The sequence below is a fragment of the Trichoplusia ni genome, chromosome 9 (genome assembly GCF_003590095.1).
Source record: "Trichoplusia ni isolate ovarian cell line Hi5 chromosome 9, tn1, whole genome shotgun sequence".
Taxonomy (NCBI): Eukaryota; Metazoa; Arthropoda; class Insecta; order Lepidoptera; family Noctuidae; genus Trichoplusia; species Trichoplusia ni.
In genome coordinates, this window is record NC_039486.1 from 5,341,092 (window position 1) to 5,365,225 (window position 24,134).

The window sequence follows — 24,134 nt, forward strand, 5'->3', positions numbered from 1 at the left end:
TACCGTTATGTGAACCCTCCCGAGCTTTATCCATCGCCATAACTCGTTCCATGTCGCCTCTTTCGTCACGCAATCTACAACAATCGAAATGATACAATTAAAAAGGCATACAAGTATCAGGCGATATCTCGTTAACGGAATGAGAAGTCGAACTGTCAGGGATCGGTCACGCTACCTCGCAAAATGAATCCCAACAAAGCTACTTACAAACAATTTTATCATTTGAAACCATAAAGCATACTTCCCACTGAGTTGTGGAGCTACTACAAAGGCAGAAGTATAATATTATAGAACCCCGCTGCGCTTCTTTGTGAGCGGATGAAGACGGTGTATGTAATCATTTTGTATGCGGATCTCTCGTGCCGCTACCCTAATTCTGTAGGTCCTTTTTGATTGTGAATTATTAGACTTTTGATGCTTCCGTTCCGATTCTATTTTTATTAATATTTGCCTATTAACTTTTTGGATTTTTTGTTTGTTCTGTTTTTTTATTCAGTTAATAGGAAACTTTACGGTTCTGTTTATGAAGTAAGGAGTAATATTGTAGAATTCTTATTTTAATTACCTATACTTGTTTCAAAATATTATTCATACACAATCAACATAACAATCAAGTTTGCAAAATAATCTACAAAAAAACTGAATGATAAGGAACAATCTCTGCAATTTATATTTTTAGCGGAAACCGCGTTCATTCGGTTCAAAGGGGTAAGTGCTACAATTTTTGCCCAGTAATGCCTTTTGAGCATTTGAATATAAATGACGTCTGAAAGTGAAATGTAACATACATAATAAGTGGCTGTTTTAGCCTTCGCGGAACCCTTTTGTAGATTACAGAGTAGTGACGAAACAGAGACCGCAAGGAAAAGCATTTAGAAATAGAAAACATGGAATAGAAGACAAGTGTGTTGTCTTCTATTCCATGTTTGTGTCTATGAATATGTCTGTTGAATAAGTTGCTTCATCAAACAATGCTTGTTTAAAAATATCAAAAATGATCTCCTAACTACAACTATTTAGATTTATCTAGCACGTGCTTTATTGGTCGTTTAAAACATTTTACTTCGAAGTAACATTGCCCTCAACTAATTATTAAACTTCACGTGGTGTAGTAGGTCAATACTCTACAAAAAAAAATACGCAACACATATTATTTTTTTAATTTTACCAGTTCAAGGTTTTACCTCTGAATCCTTTCCTGCTCTGTGGTTTAACCCTCCAAATAAAGTCGTTTGGTACTTTACTGACGAGTCACGGAGCTCCGTTTGAATTTAATATATTTTTCATTTCCCTCACCATTAATATGTAAATAATTCTTCAGACCGTTCAAATCTTTTGATCGAGTTTTTTACAATATAAAAGACCTTAATTTTAAAGTACTCTTGAACCAGCAAATGCATAGCATTATAACAGACAAACAGGCAAGGGTAATAACTGAGCGAAATTTTGTACATTCAATAAAATATACATTAGCTCAAAACTTGTACAGTTAATGTTCAAAATGAACTAGAACATTTATTTCAGTTAACCAATGACTTTTGAAATGCCAAAAAGGAAGCGTTTTTTGACACCCAATAAATATTTTTTGTCAATTAAAAGCTCTTAACAAGGCACTCAAAACCCTAACGAATCAAAAAGAAATGATCGACTCATCGCCACACGATCGGACAAAAGATAACAGTTCAAATCAATAAAATAATAAATTATTTCCTCTTCCTCCATTTTATTTTTATCTTTACAAAAGTGTTGCTTTGATTGATGATGTTAGCTAACACTTAAATTAAAACAGATCTGCTTTATTTTCAAATGTTTGATTATGAGAGGATTTTGTTTGTGTTCATCCATTCTACTTTTATACTTTTGTATTTTTCATGTTCATTGTATTTGCTAAGAATTTTCTGTTTTAATAATTATATTTACTGAATATATTAATGACTTGTAGACCTTTTAATGTTAAAACAAAGATACATTTCGTTTAGTACAATTTTTTATTTATTTATTAATTGATCGAAACCTAGTAAAAGAAGGAACATTCTAAAAGGTACTCTGAAGCAGCCCTCGAAGAAAAACGAGCACGGTTTATGAAAACCAATACATTAATTTCAGTCCGCTTTCTGTACGTGGAAATTAATTAAGTCCATGTCGAACAAACTTCTAGCTTCAGCTCCATTACTATTTTCATTAAACGATTTCGCAAATAAACAATTTTCATTAACTACAAAATGTAGTTCTAACGTTACATTCCGATGTAGATAAATTAACAAACACCCCATCTGTCGGCGGCAGCCATCATCAGTCTGCCGGCGAAATAATATTATTCATTCACTTGTCAAAACGCAAATTGGCGACGAATCGTTACGAACAAGCGGAATTGCAAAACCAAAAAAACAACGGAGAGGCGTGAATCTTATACATTTTGACAAGTTTTATTAGGATAAATTGTCGTGTTTTATTGAGGGGATTATTTTTATGCTTGTGGATACAAGCAAATCCAGTATAGTTACTCAGCTTCAGCTACATAATGCAGTTCTTATTAGCATAAAAACCACATAATGAAGTCATAGGAAGGTTAACATAGTTAGCGTTAACCATTGCCATTACAGAATGGGTAGTGGCCTAAACAGATATTCCGGGGCCACGAGCGCGGACAATGCGTTGCAATCTACCACCAAAGCCAACGCACGTTGATTAGTTAATACTGCACCGTTCACATAACCTAATACCGCACTACCGATCGTTCCGAACCGTTCTTGTATGCATAATCTGATTAGCGCAAGTATTAAACAAAGCTTTCGGTAATAGTGCTGTCAATTTACATAACCAACTTCCGTACTCAAACTGCAATGTTTATTGAAGCCATAGAAACACAAGTTCCGTTTAACTATATAGACAATTAAGTGTAAAAACGAAACCCCGAATTTGCATTCTCAAGAATCGATTAAGAAAATCAAATCCTGTTGGAGCGTCACTCCGTAAAACATTTGCTTGACACCCAAATCAAAAATCGTTTTAGCTCACCCCAGTGAGGGGAAGTTGGGGAAGCGTCGACGCCTCAACATTTATTATTTCAGACATATCACTCACATGCAAAACAAACTCCGTCCGATCCATCAAAAAGTTTCGTCTCATCCTCCCTCGCTCCTCTCCGCAACACAAATCGAGTGTGTAAGTGCCGCGGTTTGCAGATACCGTTATAAATGTCTATTGTTTTTAAATAAGTAAATTCTGCGCTAGTTACAATTTACCAGAATTTCAGTAATTATAATTATTAAAACCTAAAGAAATCAATAAAAATATGAAACAATCTTGAACCGTGAACAAAGAGTTTATAAGTTAAAGAATAAATAAGCTTGTTCATCCAAAAGAAATGAGCATTGTAACCCTCCAAACAGTCAACAAAGCTTCGAAGAAAATCGAGCGAAAAAAGGCTAAAAACACCTTAGGGGTTTACTAATCGAATAAAAAATATCAGCGACCGATGCCAATGTGTGGGGGAGAAATGGAATAAATTATAAAGAAAATACAAGTAGCAACGGGCTTTTGTTATGAGTAAAAAGTTCCAAGCATATGCAGATAACGTAATGTTTTGCTTTTGAAATGATGTAAAGGCAATATTGGCGAGTAATAATGCGGTGCATCAATTTAAGGATATATTGCAGAAGGTATGTTATGTAACTGCCAGCACTTTGTAAAGCAAATGTAAAATAGGTTGTTTTGTATTAAGGGGCTTGTTAGGGTAAAGACGTACTTGAGGTTCAGTACCTCAATCGTTTATTGTTAAACAGTAGGCTCGTCTAATCTTCTACAATCTTGATTTGTTTAAAATTTGTTAAATTCAATAAAAATGAAACTCGCTTTCATGATACATCATGCCATTTAAATTAATACTACAGTGCTTATAAGCGTGGGAAAAGAAGTTTCCTTTTTTCCTTTAACTACCAAATATAACCACAATTATACAAGTATATAATTCGGTGCAATACATTTTACACAAAATTTAAACTATAATTACAAGCCACTAAAGATTCCTGGGTAAAGTATACAAATGGCTCATTATGAAATAAAAAGATGGTTTCCCTAATCAATATGACTGTAGGTACAAACATTTAGGGTGGACTAATGCAAAATAATAGGAAAGAAAGTAACATGATGACTTGTCGCCGGGCGGCGCTCCCTACGCATAAACGTCACGACGTCATTTGTAAAAATTGCGGCCTTACAACTTCTCCAATTTTCTAGAACAAAAATCTACGGAGAGGGTATAATCAGTCAAATCTGAAGATGTTTGTTATTGTTGCCAATAAAATACACATTGCTTTGGCGTTAAAACAGTGATCCGTTATTGACTTTGAATTCTGTTTAAATAAACATTTTCAAATTGACTAATGACTTAAAATGTTGTGAAGTTTATACGTGGTACACTGTTTTATAATCTAGTCCCAAAACTTTGAATGAAAATTTTGTATCGTCGGATTTTTTAAATCCGAGAAGATTATTGTTTTCCATTAACCAATTACCTGCACTTGTTAAAGCTTCAACATTTTTTCGACACAAACATGATACCGATTTTTTTATCGATGGCTACTCCATGCCTCTATCATCTTATTGCGGAAATATCAAACCAAAATAACCAAATTCGGGGGCGTCGAAAAGAAACAGTAGAGACAGTGGGACCTCCGCGGGGGAAACCGGAGACAGTTATTTAAATTTGAATAATATAATATGAAAAAAATTACATCATTTAATGCCGTAATAAAAGTGCACTAAGCGACCGAGGCATTACGCTTTTCAAATACAAGAAGGGACATGCAAATTCCGCTTATGAAACGTGGAATGAAATATAAAATGTGTTTGGTGGAAAATAAAATATGTCTTTTGGAGCTTAGGAGCTCATTATGATATTACAAGTACGTGAGCGGATTTAAGTTGTCTTTGGAAAAGCTGTGAAGATGGACGATTTTTTGAGAACAGTTTTACAGTTATGCAGAATGCAGATAGAGCTGTTTTTTAAGTCTGTCTCTTTACAGGTTTCGTAAGAAATAGGGGTTAAGTGATCTGTAAGTATATAGTTAAAGAATTCAATCATGGGCGCATGTATACCTATCGGTCACAATACAGATAACAAGCTGTTTATTTCGTCGAGACTCTGATGAGGAAAATAATAAAAGTGCACAAAGTACGTATTGAAACAGCAACGTATTTGTTCGCAGTAGATTACCGTAGCGTAACGAGATTCTGATCGGGTCCGATGTTATTAGGATTTAAGCGCCACCGCGTCGCCTCTCCGGGCGCAATGTTGGATAATTATGCAAAATTGCTCCTACGATTCGTAGACCCCCAGTTTTTAGGGGCCATTACCATTATCTGTAATGGGAATGCGTTTTGATAATGTTGAATTTCATTGTACAATTATTAGGGAAATTTGTTTAAATCGCCTTTTATGTTCGGCTGTTTTTTGTCAATTTCCGATTCTTAATTCAGTATTAGATGTAACGGAGTCAATAATCAGGAAATGTTACGGTTGATCCTGACTTAATCATTTAATGTTTTTACAGCTAGAAGTGTAGGTAAGCACATAACTGACCAAAAAGATATCCGTTACACCGTTTAAAAATGTGTTGTAATCCTAGCCGAACAATTCAGTAACCGCCGCGGCGCCGATTGCATAAATATGGCTTCAATGCACATGCATATGGAGCGACCGCAGAAAATTCACAACCATCGGTACACTTCCAATTCAATTCCTTGGATAATGTAAAGCGACAAAGATATGTGTATCTTCCAGCCGCTTGAATGCTAGCTCGTCGAATGTCATCAGTCTCGTGGAGTAGACGGCTGAAATTGTGCATCGTTTGTAGCGGCTGCACGGGCCTGGGCCGGCGCAGGGGTAATGATTGTGATCGAAGTGATCGCTCGCGTTGACCGCAACATGTTTCGAACGAGACGATAATGGTGTATCGACGTGCACCTTTTATTTTGTGCGGTGATAATATGGCATTTTATGAATTCGAACGCGAATTATCTATAGACAGAACCACACAGTCTGTGACTCGATCCATGATGGTGACAAACGCAATTGTTCTTTTTTCAACGCTACAAACAGGAAGTTTTAATTAAAAATCGAGTCCTCGAGTCGAGACATAATAGATAAACAATATCTCGAGATATAAACTCCTGTCTCTTTACTGATGTTATCTGGCGTACAAACGCAGCATCTATGTCGATTTATCTCGAATCAGAGTCAGACATTGTGTCGCATCCATCATAGTTTTGTTCACTCAATTGATAAAAATAACAACTTAATATAGATAAACGTAGGTACATAAAATTAATGTATTAATTTGATTATTTGAAGTTAGATCATAGATAAGTCATATTCAGCTCTATAATCAATGACTGATTAAGAAAAATAGTTACATAGTTTTTTGTGTTCAAGAATATGCTAATTATTATACTAAATCAAGTTGTCTCGCCCAGATTATTAAATTAATTCAATAATATAAAAACAAGTGAACACGCTAGATCATAAACTGACGAAAAAATGTTAATTAGCATACGGAAAACGGTATAGACTATAGTCAGTTGTTGAGATACGTATCAGAGTGATAAGAATCTTACTTTCGCTAAATGAAACCGAAGGTTCCTCAGTGTGGGAGTAGTGTCTGACAGTTTGTTATGGCAACTACGCGACATCTAATTACGAAAAAATAATCAAGTAATAATTAACCTAACAAGCGGAATTGTTATATTAATTAGTATGACAGCTTGATTATAAGATTAAAGCTACCTTAACGGATTAGGTATTTGATGCTAAGAATAACGAAGCATACATATTTTTTGTAAAAGTATAAAGCATCGATTACAAATCGAGTATTGAGACTTAAAACATAAAATGAATATTCATAAAAAGCTATATTCATAAACAAATACGTAGAAAAAAACATGTTCATCGAACATTTAAAAAGCGTGTAAACAAATTGGTTAATGAACGCAATGGAAACAAACAAGCATCTGTTGTGCACACATACGTCACATATCGAAACAGGGAGTTTGGCAGAAAGTAAACAGAAAATATAATTTAGAAGCAATTTGGCTCGGATATGTCCGCAATCAAATTGTCTCGTTAATACCGGTGCTATCAAAACATTTGATTTGTGGCCGGCGTAGGGTTGAGCTGTTATTTAGCCATGCGATGGTTAACGTTTGATGACCCCAGCTCGTTGTCAATTATTTATGACAAATACTACACAAGACGGTTTTGAAATATCCAATATGATGAATATACATGACCGATAATTTATAAAATTACCTTTGTGCTATTGAGGTCATTCGTGAGTATAAATCTTTTTAAAGTTCAAATGAATTATGTCATTTTATTATTTGAATTATGAAAACATTTTTAATGACAAAAATATTTGTTCGTAATGAATTATGATTAAAGCAAAAAAACCTGTTCAAACTGTCAACAATAAAACAGCAATCAACAAAAACATAGAATTAGAATATTTCATACCGCAGCTAACAAATGTTTACATGGAAATAACGCGGTTTTTCTCGATTTATGCGCACTCACACTCGACTCGTACTCGACGCGAGCTCAGCAAGCAAACACTGGAATACTTTTTATTCCTGTTGTTTAATTCCCCCGGGAACTGGGATTTGCATAACAAAACGGGAAAAGGTCAGGAAGCGAACGAAATGGCAAGTGTCCGGTTGATGTCCAGTCAGCATTACTCGGTGACGAGAGTGTGTTTGATTGTACCACTGGACTTGCTCAATTACTCTACTAAACGTAACCAAACAAAATCATCATCTGAATTTGTTGTATTGTGCTAGATAGTGACATACTTATATGCTATAAATACTTGTAGAAAATGTATGCGTTCACTAAAACAAACAACCCAAAAAAATATCGCTTCAAATTTCAAATAGTTTGTGTGCGTACAAGTTACAGCGTTATTTGTAGTTTGCCGTTTTGTATATCAAATACTTCAGCCAAGTGAGGTTGGTATCGACACTCGTGAACACGAACGGGAATTAAAAATCACTTTTTAGGTTTTTGACGACATTCGTTTGCAGTTTTACGTAAGTATTTGAACGCAGCATGGAATGTTCACACTCAGGCGTCCCAGATGCATATTCATGGTTGCTCTGCGCCACATGCAAATTGTGATTTACACACTGTAATGAATTCTTTTGATCTGTGGATTCACATATTTGATTTACCCCATCGATGTCGGGTATTAGCATGACACGCTGATTTCATATTCATAGTTTCTGTGGTGAATGATCTTCATTTGTTAAAATTGTTAATTAGAGGCAAACATGACTGGGGATGCAATACTTCACGAATAAAACTTTTTATTGACAGTTGAACGTCGATTCACATTAGGTTCGACACGCTCGCTATACAGCATAGCAGGAAAAAAACAGACTTATAATTACCCACGCAGCTCTCAGGACTTTCATTTTTAGTTCGATCAATAAACTGAGAATCAGTGGATCGATATAAAGGCTGCACGAGTATTCTAAATGAAAAAAAAAACAACTAAAAACTTACATAATTACTTTAGTGATTCAACTGCTCGAAAGAAACGCAGAAATGACAAGACGATGACAAATGAGCATCGCTCGCATCGCAACACAGTCGGGTGGCGGACCTCATCAAATTATTCCCCACTTAAAAAATCTCCGTAAACAAAAACGGGCCAAGGGAAAAACACTCGAGTCGCAGGGTAAAAAATAGATATTGGCAACATTGATTGATGTGTACTAATAGGGCGCGAAGAAATGAGGCCGATGCGTAATTAAAGGAAAAGTGACATCTTCTGTCATTGGCAGCGCTGGGAACTAGAAATAGAACGGTCACGCCTTTTGGTGAGGAAGTGATTAGTGTTACAAAGTTATTAAAAATTATTGAGTGAAGGCGGCTAATTGATCACCGACTCTGTCGTCAAGTCACACTTCACTTGATGCTGCCTATGTGTTTTTAATTTGCTTCGGATTTCTCTAACGACGCTATATTTGTCCCTAGACTAGTAAATTGATAATTTTAACATAAAAAAAAAAAACAAAAAAACAACACATCTAGCGGAAAAGAAGTAGAAGGTTTTCATTTCTTTTGAAAGTTATATGGCCACGTAAGCAATTAATAAATTATTATTGTTGGTATTTTAATTACAAAAGCAGCCGCGAATAAAAAGAATAAAATTTTAATTTCACGATTTAGCTAATCCCGAGTATAGGAGTCAGTGTTTTTAGTCGCCCTCCGTGGAAATGACACCCGAATGAAGGATGGAATAATGAATGTTTTCTACCACGCCCGGCACGCGTCGCCGCATAAAATAACATTCGCAATTAACATAAGCAGCTGTTAGAATATATAAAGAAATAATAATGAACGAATTTGTGAATATTATAATTGCTTCTTATTTTTGAACTTTATGGTTATGTTTAAATCAATCAATCAATTTAGTTTTCGTATAGGTATATCTAAAATATTCGGAGCTAAGAAATGCTGTTGAAGTTTATCACATAATCTATATTAGATACAAAATATCAGTTGCGTTTAAAAAAAAGATCAAAAATACCTCCAAATCATCAAGGGAGGTGACACCGAACATTTTTCCTACCAAAAGCTGCCTTATCGCTGTGTACATATCATTAGTAATGCAAAATAATGGGATACAGACACCTCGTGCCGTTTGCCAGCTAATGATTAATGCTGTTCGCCATTAATTCTTATTTTTGATGAGAAATTTGACTTGTGCTGTCAGACGCCGGATCCAGATTAATATAGGCTGACGGTGCAACTTACATTATGACATCGCGAGCCCCGCTTACACTTCCCAAGTTACCATTTATATCGGGTTCGCTGAATTTAAATCTGTTTAGTTCTCTCAAGTATGATTTTTCGACATTATTTTAAATAACTATATATGTGAGGCGATGTTGAATAATGTGATTTTCTATTCCGATTCTAGAAATTCTTTGTATATCTAGTATTTGAGATCTGCCTTCCAGATTAACGGTTAGCAATTTTCTTTGAAACAACATTTTAAGTTACGTTTACCACCGCATGCTAGAATGCACGCAGGGTACAGAGCAACGTCCACGTGAATGTGACATCAAAGTCAACAAAACAAATAGTTCGGTTCGCCAACAGAACTAACCGAATAGTTTTCGCCGTAAAAGGGCAAAGTACAAAGAGCTAGATAAAATTCCAGTACGACCGCATCGGCGACAAACTCGGAAGGTATTCAAAGGGCTGACGACTGCCGCCGTGACTCGGCACCCTTTACCAACGCCCTGCGCATATTAGTTTACTGAAAATCAAAACTCGTTATTATTAATGATTCGACGCCATGACAATCTAAATATCTTCGGAAGCGCGCTGAAAGTTACGCACTAATCGCGTAAAATTACTCCCGGCTAATTCTCAAGATATAAATGTACACAGACACCAGATGCGATCGTCGCCATCATCATTCAAAATAGCAGAAGAAAAATCACTTAAGATTCAAAGCATTCAGTATCTTTATCTAACGGATACAAGAGTTCATTTTATGACCATTAATTTCGCCTTTTCCTCGGGTGTTTTATCACAACGGCTGCGAGGCTCTGTCGCGCGTCTCATTAATCAAAAGCATTTGTTTACAACGAAGGGAATTTGATTTGATTAAAATAATTCGCAATATCCTTGATAAATATCACCCTCGGTCTCCGTTTGATCTTCAGTAAAATTAATGGTGGAGGATTCAATCACGCAAGTGCTGACGCCACTCCTGACGTCTTCTGTTACGTGACGATCGCGGTGCTAGTGTACGTTATGAGTTTCAGATTATTTGTGATCTATTAGGATGATATTGTAATCGATTTTAACGTATTTCTTACTCAACTCTCAAGTGATTAACATTTTCAATGTGTTAATTGAAAACCTAACTTTTTTCGCTTTTTTTGTGCAAAATATCTTTCAGAGTTTAAAATCCAGGGTGATCCAACAATGGTATCTTGGCATGGCAAGGGGCACGGGGATGAATAACGATCGCCGTCACAGCGATGTGTGCCGATCCGGGCGGCGTATGGCGCCCGGCGTGGCTTATCCCGCCGCGCGCCGATTAATCGCCGCCTAATTCCCACCGAAACCGAATTAAACCGGACGAATGCATTGAGCCGAACGATTTGTCCAATGTGAATCGTAGTGACTGATTTACAACTCCATTTTTGAAACGGGATATGATAATAACGCTACTGTTAATTACACGGAATTGGGTTACGTAATTATTGCATATTAAAATGCACATGAAACTACCCTATCCAATTAAACATGTTCCTACCAACGTTGATGTTCGCATTACGTTGCTCATGTATTGCTTTTTAGCAACAACAGAACGTTTGGTATGCATTTATTGTGTTAGTGCCTTGTTATCTTCGGAATAAGCACTATTAACTTAGACTCGGTAATTAAATAAATTTGAATTTAATTGCAAATGAAACACGACCGAGTACTCGTACAAGAGAAAACAAAACAAACAGTACGTACAAATTATATTAAATCAGAGATAATCCTGTCAATTAATTGGACTTAGCATTGAGAACCGGTCGCGGACGCATGCGCAAATTAAACGAACCAAGATAATGCGAGAGCAAGGAAGCCCGCCATTCAGACAAGGACATTAATATGACTTAACTACATTACCTGTTGTTCCACTTAATTGTAACTACGTTAGTAGTCGATGCTAGTTTAGTTAGAACTGATTACTTAATCTTGATTGCATGTGTAAATGGAATCGTCAATGCACTTTACGATAGGTGACTTAAATATTGAGACGGCTTAAGTAAGTAGGTCTGTCGATTCATAAAACCTTTTAAAAATATTCAATTGCTTTTTATAAAAAAATACAGAGTAATTTCTTTAAAAACAGCCCTAATCCGGCGGCCGTGGCCGGCCGATCGCCGGCTGACAGTGACACATCGGTACAAGGCGCGCTGTCCGACTGTAATTCTACCCCGGCCTCGATCCCCGGACCTACGTGTGTACGATTTTATATTCCAATCTACACGATTAATTAGATGGATTTGGGAACCGTACATTATTTCACGTGTACTTTAATTAAAATACATCTCAAGAACATCCATTCAAATATTCATGGTAACAATATTTTTTCAAATTATAACGATATTTTTTTGGGTTCCACTTACATTCTTTTCCGTCTCCAAGTAACAAAATCACGAAATATCCAATAAAAGCTTTTGACATGTTACCGTTATATGAAAACGTTCAAACGCAGTAAAATCGAAGTCAAAACCGCGAAGTATCAAAGCGACTCGGCGATCAATCACCATCCATTAAACAAGAAAAGAAAAGTGCTTTCCCCCGCCGATTGGCCCTCGAATCAGCCCAATTTACATGAGAGCCGCTTTTTCCTCGCATCGAGATTAGCCCCTGAATGAGTTTGATGAATCGTTCGCACCCCGCAGCCGTCCCGCGCTGCGAGCGGTCATTTGTTAAAAATACACCCGATCCATGGATCTAATTGTCTCCTCTAATTTCACACCCTCCTGTGATATCTGCGCCCCGTTCAAATTAACAAAGATTTGCGTTGCTTTAATATAATGATCCTGCCTACGAGTGTCTTTTTTGGTTCGTAATCAATGTGATTCCTTGAAAGCCTATTAATTTACTTTTTAATTGTATTCATGGATTAAAGAGTAAAGTAATGAACAGTAAAATGAGAAAATAAAGGAATTCAAACACGAAAAATAAAGATTGAACGACCTAAGCATATCGCACTAAACGGAAAACAAAATCTGTTCCATGACATGTTTATATTTGATAAACACAGCGCTAACTTTTTCTAAGTGACTCTTACCTTTCGAGATGTTTTACGATGTCCTCATAAGCCGCTCTACAATTCTCCCAAATACCAGATCTGCAGACAAAAAGAAAATAAAATAAGAAAAAGGAGAAATTATTAAAAGAGAATTAAATTGAATCAAAGAAAATAACAGAAGTGAGAAGAGATGATAATGAGGTGGAAATCCTAAAGTTTTCTCTACCTATACTTACGAGTGACATCTATATAATTCTATTGATTTCTTTTGCAACGACACATACTTTTAAAACTTGTGTTATTTATCATTGTCAACCACTTCTTCAATTAAAATTAGCATACCGCACTGTCTTATAAGAATTGAAAGAACCAGACTCCTATAAAACAAATCTGAGTCTAATTACTCAAGTACGTCCAAAGAAAGTTTGTAAAAAGGGTTTCAATATAAAAGGAATAATTATGAGCACTCAATATTAAATGTTCCGTTGGTGAAGCAAGGGGTCGTTTAAATCATGTTTTAAAAACAATCGTTTATATTTGTACCGTAACAACTCATGCGTGATCGTCCAAATTGTTTCTCGATTACTTTAGCTCTTTGTTTTTCATTAAACTTTTCTTCGCCGTTTGTAATCAAGGGAACGCCCTTTGTAACTAAGCATCATCTAGTAAAGGGTTCTTATTCATTGTCGGAAACACTCGAGTACTTTTATAAGACTATAAAATATTTTTAGTTCCTTTCATAACATTGTTGCTACTTGCACTGTAAGTAGTGTGAGTATGAATATTTATAATTGTTTTGTTTGCTTCCAGTCAATATATTAAACGAAGCGTTAAATAGTATATTCCCGCTAGACTGTACGGTTTATTGGACCATGTGTTGCTGGTGGAACATCGACGTTGTCTGTCACAAATGGCAAGTGCTTATTATCTACACTTTCATTACTTGTGTAACAGTAGTAGCAACAATGGTTACGACTTAATAACAAAAACAAATGATTAGCGACTCTGAGCATACAAAGTAGACTATTTAAATGAGGTAACCTTATTTCCAGATGAATTGGACTGGCACACACATTTACAAATTTAAAAAACACGCAACTACAAAAATGTTCCATTTATATTCATTCAGAGATGATCGACTAAACATGACAGCCGATACCCGAAAACACATAGCTGTGAACATATGTATAGTAAAGTTTTTACAGACGGTTATAAAGGCACACTTATGTTACCTGAGTGGCAGTAAGACAGTGGGGTAAGTCAAGTGAGCATTGTGGGTCTTCTGAACGGAAGTGAGGGCATTCAGTGTTTGTACTTTTCTAACTGGATTAACTTCCCTCCCGGACATTTAACCTGCACCACTTGACCGAACTGCTTAAAGGTTTCTTTTCGTGAATTAATACGTAAGCCGTTTATGACGTGTTACATACATAGATTTATTTTTAATGCTTTGAGTATTGTTGCTTGTGTAGTTTGTGTTGGAGTTCGTTTTCAGAAATTTGGTATTGGCGTTTTTCTGATAAGTATGGTAAGGTGACGTAATAATTGTTCGTAAAAAGGACTGTACCCTTAAATCCTGAATCTAGAAAAAACTAGACAAGCTTAAGTACCTACAAGATATAAGTAGCTCCCAAATTAGCACGAGTCTATTTATTAATTTTCTAAAAACATCCAATCAAAATTTTCCTCTTATTACCTGACCTGGTACAAAAAAACCTTACACGTGCCGTTCAAATTCTCAGTACAAATTTTAATATTTCCTGTGAATTTAATATCTACTTGTATATTTCATTGTTACTCGTGCTTCCATACATTTTTTGTAAACGCTCGAGATACGGAAAATCTTGTTATTTTAGTATTATTTTACCGGTTCCAAAACTTTTCGTAAACAAATGTTACACGTAAATTATGGTACGTTTATGGATAAGTTTATCTTTCAATCAATAAAACCGAAATAGTCTTGCTTCCGGCGATAGAATTTATGACAACCACACACAACCATATATGCAGCCACCGTATATGACCATGCCTGGTCACTGGACAGCCATAAATTTTACACAAATTTAGGGTGAAGCCATTTTTTTTATTACGGTTCCTAAATTAACTAAAGCATATACATGAAAAATATGTAGCTTATATTTTTAAGTAAATAATTCTCTTTAGGACTTGCGTGCAACTTAATACCACATGTTTTAAGGCTATTATAGAAATTTCTCCTTTAAGACTTTAAATGCTCCTTAAGCTAAAAGTTCAATGTGTCAGTGTTTTAACAAGCTTAAATATCCAATCGTCAAACACGGTGACTTAAAATATGTGAAAGTTTTCATCGGTGTATACAAAGGAACTCAGGGTTATAACTCAGTGGTCAGATCTTTTTACTGACGAATTAATAGTCTCTGACTGAGAACTAACTAGCTCCGTAAGCTCTGAGAATTCCAAAGAGAGACTTAAGTATTATCTTACCTTGCGAGTGCTTCCATATTGTGCATCGGCTGGCCCTTGATGATGGAGCCGTCAGGCCGGGGCACGCCGGGATGCGGCATGCCCGGAGACATGAGCGCGTGCTGGTGCATGAAGCCCATGGGGCCCAAATGTGTGGGTGGGGCGTTGTACCCATTCGCCAAGAGAGGAGACTTCTCCATGCGAGCCATTTCTAGAACAGAATGCCTTTGTTAGAATCTCATAAGCTTTAAATATTATAGTGATTTGGAAGGGGTTTAGGGTTTTTAATTGGATTGAACACGACTTCTTAAGACAGATTAGAGTAGCAGTTATTAAATATATGTAGGTATAGTCCACACGCCGTCACCCTCGCTTTGTGTGTTGCTCAAACTGACCTAACTAGCTTTTATAACTTTATTCATGATTTTTCAATAAGAACTCCTTGCAATAGTCCTATTAAAATCTGAGCCATAAAAAGGCATGAGGTGTAAGGTAAACGCAAGACCACTTAGGCGTAGCATTCAGGTAAAATCCAATTAATACCCAGTATTATCATTTAATTACTCGTTCCAATAATCGAATCGCCCGTAAAACGGTGTATCAACAATAATAAAATGAGCAATGAATTTCGAGACTATTGTTTTCTGGGTACCACAAACAACCCGAGTAAACATAAGGGGGGTGAAGCGCAAATATTCTTAAAATGGCTCCGGGTGAGGGCGTCGGAGGTGCCGGGTGGTCCTTCGCTGCCCATGACCTGTCTGCCCCCCCAGGTCACCAAACCTACTGGGGCGTCGGAAACAATTAACAAGGTGTCGAATTAAACACGAATTAACGGTTGGACCGTTAAAGGAAAATACCCTTTTCCATTGTGGCAGCGTTTTACAAAGGATTTTGGTATTGCTGAATATTAAATATTGTGTGTCGCTTTGTTCCGCCACTAAGGGTACAGGTATGTGATGCGGTGTGTTTAATGCGAAAATTTTAATTGTAAGCAAATCTCTTTGAGGATCATTGTAAACAGACCTCCGATTATTACTGTTCATGTCCTCAGTACCCTCTCTTCGTCGTTAAATTTAAGTATTTTCAATAGTCTTATCATGTGTATGAAAATGACCTTCTTTAAGAACGTTACCAGGTAGTATTAAACTACTCAAAGGAGGTACCTTTTCCTCCAAAAGAGAGGAAATGTGGGTCCGATACGAAATGTAAAGACAACTTATGCCTCAGTGCTATTAGAATGTCCATTTTCAAAAATATGACTTGACACAATGTCCACTGAGACCCACAGCCAACAGAAGTCTCCTGAACTAACAAATTCCACAATTCAGCCAAAACCTGTCGTCCCTAAAATTACTGTACCTGTATTAAACATGAGCAGCTCACACGATACCGATAATTTATGAGGTATACGCATGCAAATCAAACTCCAACAGAAATCAAGGGTTCCAAGTTACATACAAACAAACATTATGACCAATGGACCCTGAATTAATTGCTCGGGTCTATTGACTTAGCTAACCGCTTCGGTTATCTTTAGAACCATACCGACCGACTTCGTATTTATTATTGTAATTAATTATTCAACGTTTGTGTGGCATTCGCAGTATTTTGAGTATTCCGAATAATATTGGATTTTGATTTCATTTAAATTCGGCAATTTTAGTTTTCGTTTGATTCCTCTTCGTTCCTAAATATTAAATCCTATTGAATAAATTTGTTAGCTGGAGAAAAGATTTTATGTCTTAATAGAATCTTCGAAATCTCATTAGATTACTTTGTGTACCGTTAGTCTAAAATATTGTAGAAACTATTATTTTATAAACAAACCGCCTTCAAAGACCTTGACTAACTAACATTCCGCCACAATTTGACATCGGGCCAACTACCCTCAGAATGCGGTCAAAAAACCTATCTATCACCAACCAAATAACATTTTAACAGTAAAAGGATGCTCCCCAAGAACCACAATTAGGACACTAAACCAAAAAGCATATTTACAAATCCCCGGACACAGGACCCACAACCGCACCGGTCAACCGCACTTATTAATTAACTAAATACGTGTTAAATCTCGTAATAACCTGCGGTTAAAACAACCCTTAATGTTGTCTCGTTCTTATTTAAAGCTTCCAGTAGCTTCATCTCTTTCTGATTCATAGAGTGGTCAGTGCGGTTATTTTGAACGTCTTTCTTCCTCTGTCGATGTGTAACGTGTTACTGTGATGGTTAGTCAAATAACAGTGTTTGGATAATCATGGCTTTCTTTCTAAGGCTTTAGATCATTTCGTTCAATTCAACTTGTGTGTTGAGTTCCACACGCACGCTTTTTTTAATCCACATTCACCTTACACCTGCAGGCTGATTTGTTCGACTCATCAAGTCCTATAAATATCTAAGTATGGACGCTAACTCAACCTCGACGATGTTTGTGCACAACACAAAAAATAAAAATGATCCTTCACACAAATTGTTGCTCAATAACCGACAAAAATGTTCATCGTTTAACATTATGACTATTATTAAGCGAATCCACTGATCAGGGCATTTAAAGAAATGAAACGTCGATTCTGAACCGCTATTATAACGATACACATCGATTTATTGATCGAATATCGACTGTCCTCGACAAATGGTCGTACCAAATTACTGGCCATTATTTCGAATTAGAATCGATAGAATCGGGACCCCAATTATATCACTTATGTGTTTAAAGGAGGTTGGAATAAAGGCAATCATAACCGCAAAAACTTTAGGGACGCACTTTTTATAATAAAAATAACCAATTCAGATGGCCGGTTGTTTGTTTGATTTTATTAGTAAGTAAAAACTTAATTGAACGAAAGTCAGTTGATGGTGTATAAATTAATTTTGACTGTTGAAAAATTATAACAAAGGATGCAACATTCGCAGGTTCTGAGATAATGGAACAGGCATAATAACCGTTGAGTTTTATTGCGGACAGATTACAAAATGACCAAACGAGCCTGCCATAAATGATTGGCCATAAAGTTAAAGGAGCGAGTGCCAACGCTGACATTGTATTCTTCCTTCGCGGTTGCATAATGTCGTCGAGTACTTATTATTGTACAGTTTAAACTACACCAATTATTTAGTTACATACAAATGTTTTGACAGCCCATTTATTAAAGTACATGAACAAACGGCAATTCTTGTTACGTGCCCTTGTCCTGTTCGACATGATTGAAATGTCGTTAACTTTTGAAATTCCTTTTTTAAGTTGTCTAAAAGCATACTTTCCTTTTTCAAAATATCAAGATGCAATATCTGATAATTATAAATTATAAAAAAGTATAAACAACTTAATATCAGCTTTTGAGGACTTGTATTACGAAATTATAGTTACCGATAACATTCAACGATTGAATAAAACGTACGTTGATTGCCATGTGAAGGCTATATTTAGTTAAATAAATATACCCTATGAGGATACACGAGGTATGTGATAATACTTCTATAGTCAACAAATATGAAAAGAACCAGCATTAATTTGACACAGGCTGTATAGCGCGATCCCTCCTTACGAGCTATGTACACACGAACACACGGATAAGGCACTTTGTACTCAGTTGTAAATAAAATAAAAGGAGAGTTTTATTAAAGTTTTGTTGCTGTCGTAAAATAGCATATATCGTAAACTTAGCCTCCTAGACTTTATAACTCGGTGGTTTTAACTGGAAACCTTAACATTACCGTAATGGCCTGTAAATCATGTGAAAGGTATAAATTATTGGATGCATTAAGTCGCACAGTGTAAATACGAGGGTTGTAAATGCAATACAATGTAGAATCTACTTGCGATTCCTCCTCGATAAACGTAAGCAGAACCGGGCTTTATAAGGCAGCCGCGGCCGGATCAAAACGGCCATGAATCAACAATGCAGAAACGAACATCAGTGGAACAAAGTCTTATGGAATACTACAAATCTCCGAAGGGAAGCAAAACGAAGAAACTCGAAAATGATACGAAACAGGGCGAATTAAAAGCAAATTACAGTCAGCCGGCAATCGTAGCGTTTACAATAAATACATAATTGTACGGTCAGTATACCAATGGCATATGCGATTGGGCAAAATAACGGGCCGCGCGTTTGCACGATAAATCGGCCGCGTTGACGCTGCAAGTGAAACCGCGGGTTTCAAACTAATTCTGATACCGTCATTTTGACGCGTTTTACTATAACAACTAATAGGTCTAGTTAAAAAGGATTTCTATCATTTAAAAACACATCGTTATAAACGTGTGAGCAGTTGATCAATATAAGTATTAAAGAACCGATTTGTAAATTATTTCCTCTGTCCAACAAGTCCTGTAAACAACGTAATATCAGCCCAACACTTTAATATCAGTTTTGTAATAGTAACAGTAATTGCATTTGCGACTTTGACAGATCTTGTAATTAGCGCTTACGTTACAAGGAACCATCGTACGTGGAGTTTTTGCTTCGTTAGTACTCGGCCATCATCGAGCATTGAATAATAGCTTGAGTATTATCAGCTCGCATAAAATAATGCTTATTATTTACAGCATAACTATAAAACTATCAATAAAGCTGTCCCTAGACACATCATGCTAATAAATGTTAATGCACATTTTCACAACGTTCTAAGGCTTTCAATGTTGTTTCATGTTAGAACGAGAGACAGAAAACTCTTCAAGGTAACTATTTTTTCTAATAGCCGTAGATCTTTTCATAGCAATTATATGGTGTATTTTTATTATTTAATATAATTCATCCAGTGCGAATCATTATTGGTCTTCTGAAACGTCTATTAGTAACAAATATCCCCCAAATGAAATACACCAATACCATCACAATGATATCAACACAAATAGACGCGTCTGATCAGTGTCGGACTGTATACACACAAGCTTTGCCCCATGCGTAACAACTTGTTTATCAGTAGAAGTACAATCGTCTACACAAGTCACGCGCCGAGTACAATCAATAACAGTAATACACCATCGCCGACAAAATGCGAACGGTCAATATCGTGAGTCAACAAGACCGACCGATAGAGAGTGTTGCCAGGTGTCGACTAAGAAAAATTGCAAGAAATTTATTACTGCAATAATTTATTATGAAGGTCCAATCACAATATAGCTAATATCGTACGTATTTATTGTATTCTAATGACAACGTATAATAATGTTTATATTTTATTTACATCAAACATGATTTAATAATGTCATAAAAATATCGATACTTATAGGGAAATATATTAGTTTATTTAATATAGACGGAATGAGAGTTGTGAATCAAGTCATTTCGTTTTAACGTATAATAAGATAAACTCCCCATTTACTAGCAACACCGACCGACTTATGTCTTCGCCATAAACTCTTTCATTTGGCTCGGACGAGCCTTATGAACAATAAAACGTTGAGGGCTGGAGATTTGGACTGTAATAAAATATTTGCCCTAGCACACGCTAATCCGCGTCCCTTACTTACGAACGCAATTTGAGAAGTTATAGTCCGTCTGCAAAGACGTTCATCCTTTAGCAATATTACATGTTGTTACGTATAAGTACTGCTTTGTGATCCCACTATGTTTTGATGTTGGGGAATGTAGCGGTTAACATTTTAAAGGAGGTTTTTTACTTGTCTGTAATAATGGCTGTCTATACTTATTGATGTTAATTTGAATGGATATTTTTTTTGTGGTGTGAGTTAAATGTTTCAATAGATCTAAAATTGTTGTAGCAAATTAAGTCCAAAGCACATTTACCTGTACTATTTTCTTTCTTTACAACTCAACTTGAGTAAACAAACTTCAAATTAAAATGCTGCACTGCAATAAAAACAATACATCGCAATAACGTACGAACGTTCAAATATAAATAGCAATAAAAAGGAAACTCTGCGGTTCACACCATACATACATTAATCAAGTTCCCGGTTTCCCGGGAAATCTTTACGCGTTACCGGCCAATAGGATCGGAGTTTAGCGGCGATTCCGGACTATTTCAACGAGCCAAATAAAAGTTCCTCCCTCGACGAAAGAGGGTCAGGCTTAATTACTCGTAAATTGACCGGGATACAGTTTTATCCGGGATAAATGCAGGCGCGGATAACGACGTGTCATACGTGTAATTATGTAACGGTTGAATTCTTATTATAAATGTGAGTCATGTATGAGCTTACACATTTAATAACACCAGACCACATCAACACTGTGCTTAAGTGTACTTTAATTAAAACTAATACATTTTTCTATTCAATTTATGTTTTTAATTGTACTATATTTTTACATGTCAGTACTTATTATACATTCGTTCGTATTTTTTGTGTAACGTGTCTTGGTGTTTTACTCCGGTAATAAGTTAAAGCGATTAGTAGGAGCACGTTTCAAGTAATTTGTCGTACATAATTTATGTTATGATAATTACCGACGTGTTTGAAAATATTGTGACGAAGGCTTTATTTATTAATACTCTATATCATTTAAAATTTATAAATACTTAGTTCTTTTTAAATAATCGAAAGTGTTATTTGATGCTTTCTTGATAAAAATAGGAGTATTTATAATTATTGCTGTTCCTACAATTAGCGACAAATTGATAACAGGGCACTACGATTACGTTATAAGGTGAGCGGGCCTAATGGACGCTTATATAGAATTAACGACGTATAGATATGAACAATAATATAAACACCTGACTTGAGGCACTTAACTACTTAATGTCATGAGATCAATACTCATATTTTGGTAGTAGTCAGTTAAGGCAGACGAAGAATTGTATCTTTTATTCCTGTAAGTGTTACAGCTAGTAGCAAATTACGACTTATTAGAAACTTATTCTGTTAGAATCCCAAATTATATTCTGCTGTATATTAATTGATCCATCTCAGATACAAACGTGTACAATTGAATAGCTGTTGATCGCGGCTTCACTTGCCTGGATGTCGGATGTGTTAATCAATGGTATCAGCTACTTCAATACTTAATTTCATCGAAATCGGTTCAGCCATTTAGGGCGTGAAGAAGCAAAAAACAAACACACTCATTAACTTTCTAATTTATAATATTAGTGTGATTTAGACTTAGACCACAATCACAATGCAATTGATATTATTATTATGTGATTCAATCAAATATATCTTTCAGTTGCGCATAACAAACAAGATTGAACTTCAATAAACACAGAGTAACACAAAATTACAAGTAGGTACCATTATATCACCGTACGCGAATGTTATTTGTTAAAAATGTTACAAAAAGGATCAAGTCATCCGTGAATGTTAACAAAAGGAGCTCAGCCATTGTAACATAATAAGTAGCGAAGATACTGAAATATCCATCCATATTTTTATTAATAACACACAAAAGGGAGATTATCTGTCAGTGGTTTTACTAGCAGCTGTTATTACGGAATAGAATATCAATTTTTAAATTATATTGATACAAAATATATTGTAAACGATTGCAATCGTAAAAGTAATAAATAACAATATTACATATCATACTGACACGCTCACTTGAGCTCTAATTTACAGACAACTTATAAAATAACTAATAAATCAATAATTAAAATGTATTGCTCGGAAAAAAATGTAACAAGCACAGTAAATTTCACACTTATGCTCTGAATGAATATTATACGTGTGTCATTTATAAATGCTCCTTAAAATAATAATCGCAATAAACAGGTGCAGCGCACACGCGCTCTAATTAGTTAAGTATTGAGAATTGCTCGAGCTGTCACCACAGAAACAACGTACTGATAACGATGCGAATACTTTCAAACAAAGCAATAAATTAAAAAGTCATACATTTAATTGTCGAATTAATCTTTATCGTGCATGACACTCGGCCTCTTGGCATTTAATGGGTGTTATTAGGTGTCGTCAATTTAATAACAAACGAACTTGAGTTACGGAAGAGAACAACGTATAATTTAACATCGAGTGGATTGATCGACAATGTGCTCGGATACCGACGTCGAACGTGCTTCGGGCGAAACCGTATAGACTTGTTGATAAGTGGTTATAAATCAATCGTATTAACATAATAATTAACTGTGATTGGCCGAGCATCGGATCGTGACAAGGACGTTTCTACACAAATATTCTTACTTATCTCTAATAGAATACACGAGTTTTTTAATTCAGTATACTAATTTGTAATAACGAAAATGAGTCGGTAATAAAGTCATTAAAATTATACATTTTTTACTATTATCAATAAGCAATTGATTAAAACAGCTCTTTCCTTGAAAAACTATTAAAAGTGCAACAAAATTGCCGCTTCGTTTAAGAATAAGTTCAAGCACAGAAGTCTAGAATGCGGCGGGCAGACGCCTGCAAAACACCGGTATTGCTAATTAAAAGAAATTCCTTGGCTATGCTTTTCCCCGGACAAAAAACATATGAATCCACCACGACGACTCCGAGGTGTGAGCAATGTCATAAGTGGCTAGCAGAACGACATTTTAATTGTAAGCGCCGTTCCACGCGACACAAAACGATGGGAATTAAACACAACGCATGTATGGAAATTGTCTCGCAATGTTAATGTTTCTTATGACGCACTCACGAGAAACCTCTATTACTATGTAAGAGACAAAAAAATGCGTTAGTTAATGTTATTATGGCTATTAATAATACGGTAAATTATATGAATGTTAAGTTAATTCCTGAGAGCAATCGTATGTTGTATGCCCATTGCTTGCGGTCAATAACACCACTAATTTTAATACGTAACTTGTATAACTAGCATGTGGTAGGTGGCGGTATTTTTTGCGATATTAACTGGAGTAAGAAAACGGCAAGTAGGCTAGTAATAATTCTATAGAGCAACAGGACCGTGACAGTGCACTTAAGTCAAGAAAAAA

At 35.8% G+C, this 24,134-nt stretch overlaps 1 protein-coding gene across 5 annotated transcripts in view; it reads right to left on the reverse strand.

Moving 5' to 3' along the window:
- Positions 1–24,134, reverse strand: part of LOC113497120 (dachshund homolog 2) — a 128,619-nt gene that overhangs the window by 47,654 nt on the left and 56,831 nt on the right. For all 5 annotated transcript variants that reach the window (XM_026876510.1, XM_026876509.1, XM_026876508.1 and 2 more), the window contains 3 exons: positions 15,297–15,486; positions 12,873–12,932; positions 4–74 (listed from right to left, as the gene is read on the reverse strand). In XM_026876510.1, the coding sequence (XP_026732311.1) occupies positions 4–74; positions 12,873–12,932; positions 15,297–15,486 (321 nt within the window). The remainder of the gene's footprint in view (positions 1–3; positions 75–12,872; positions 12,933–15,296; positions 15,487–24,134) is intronic.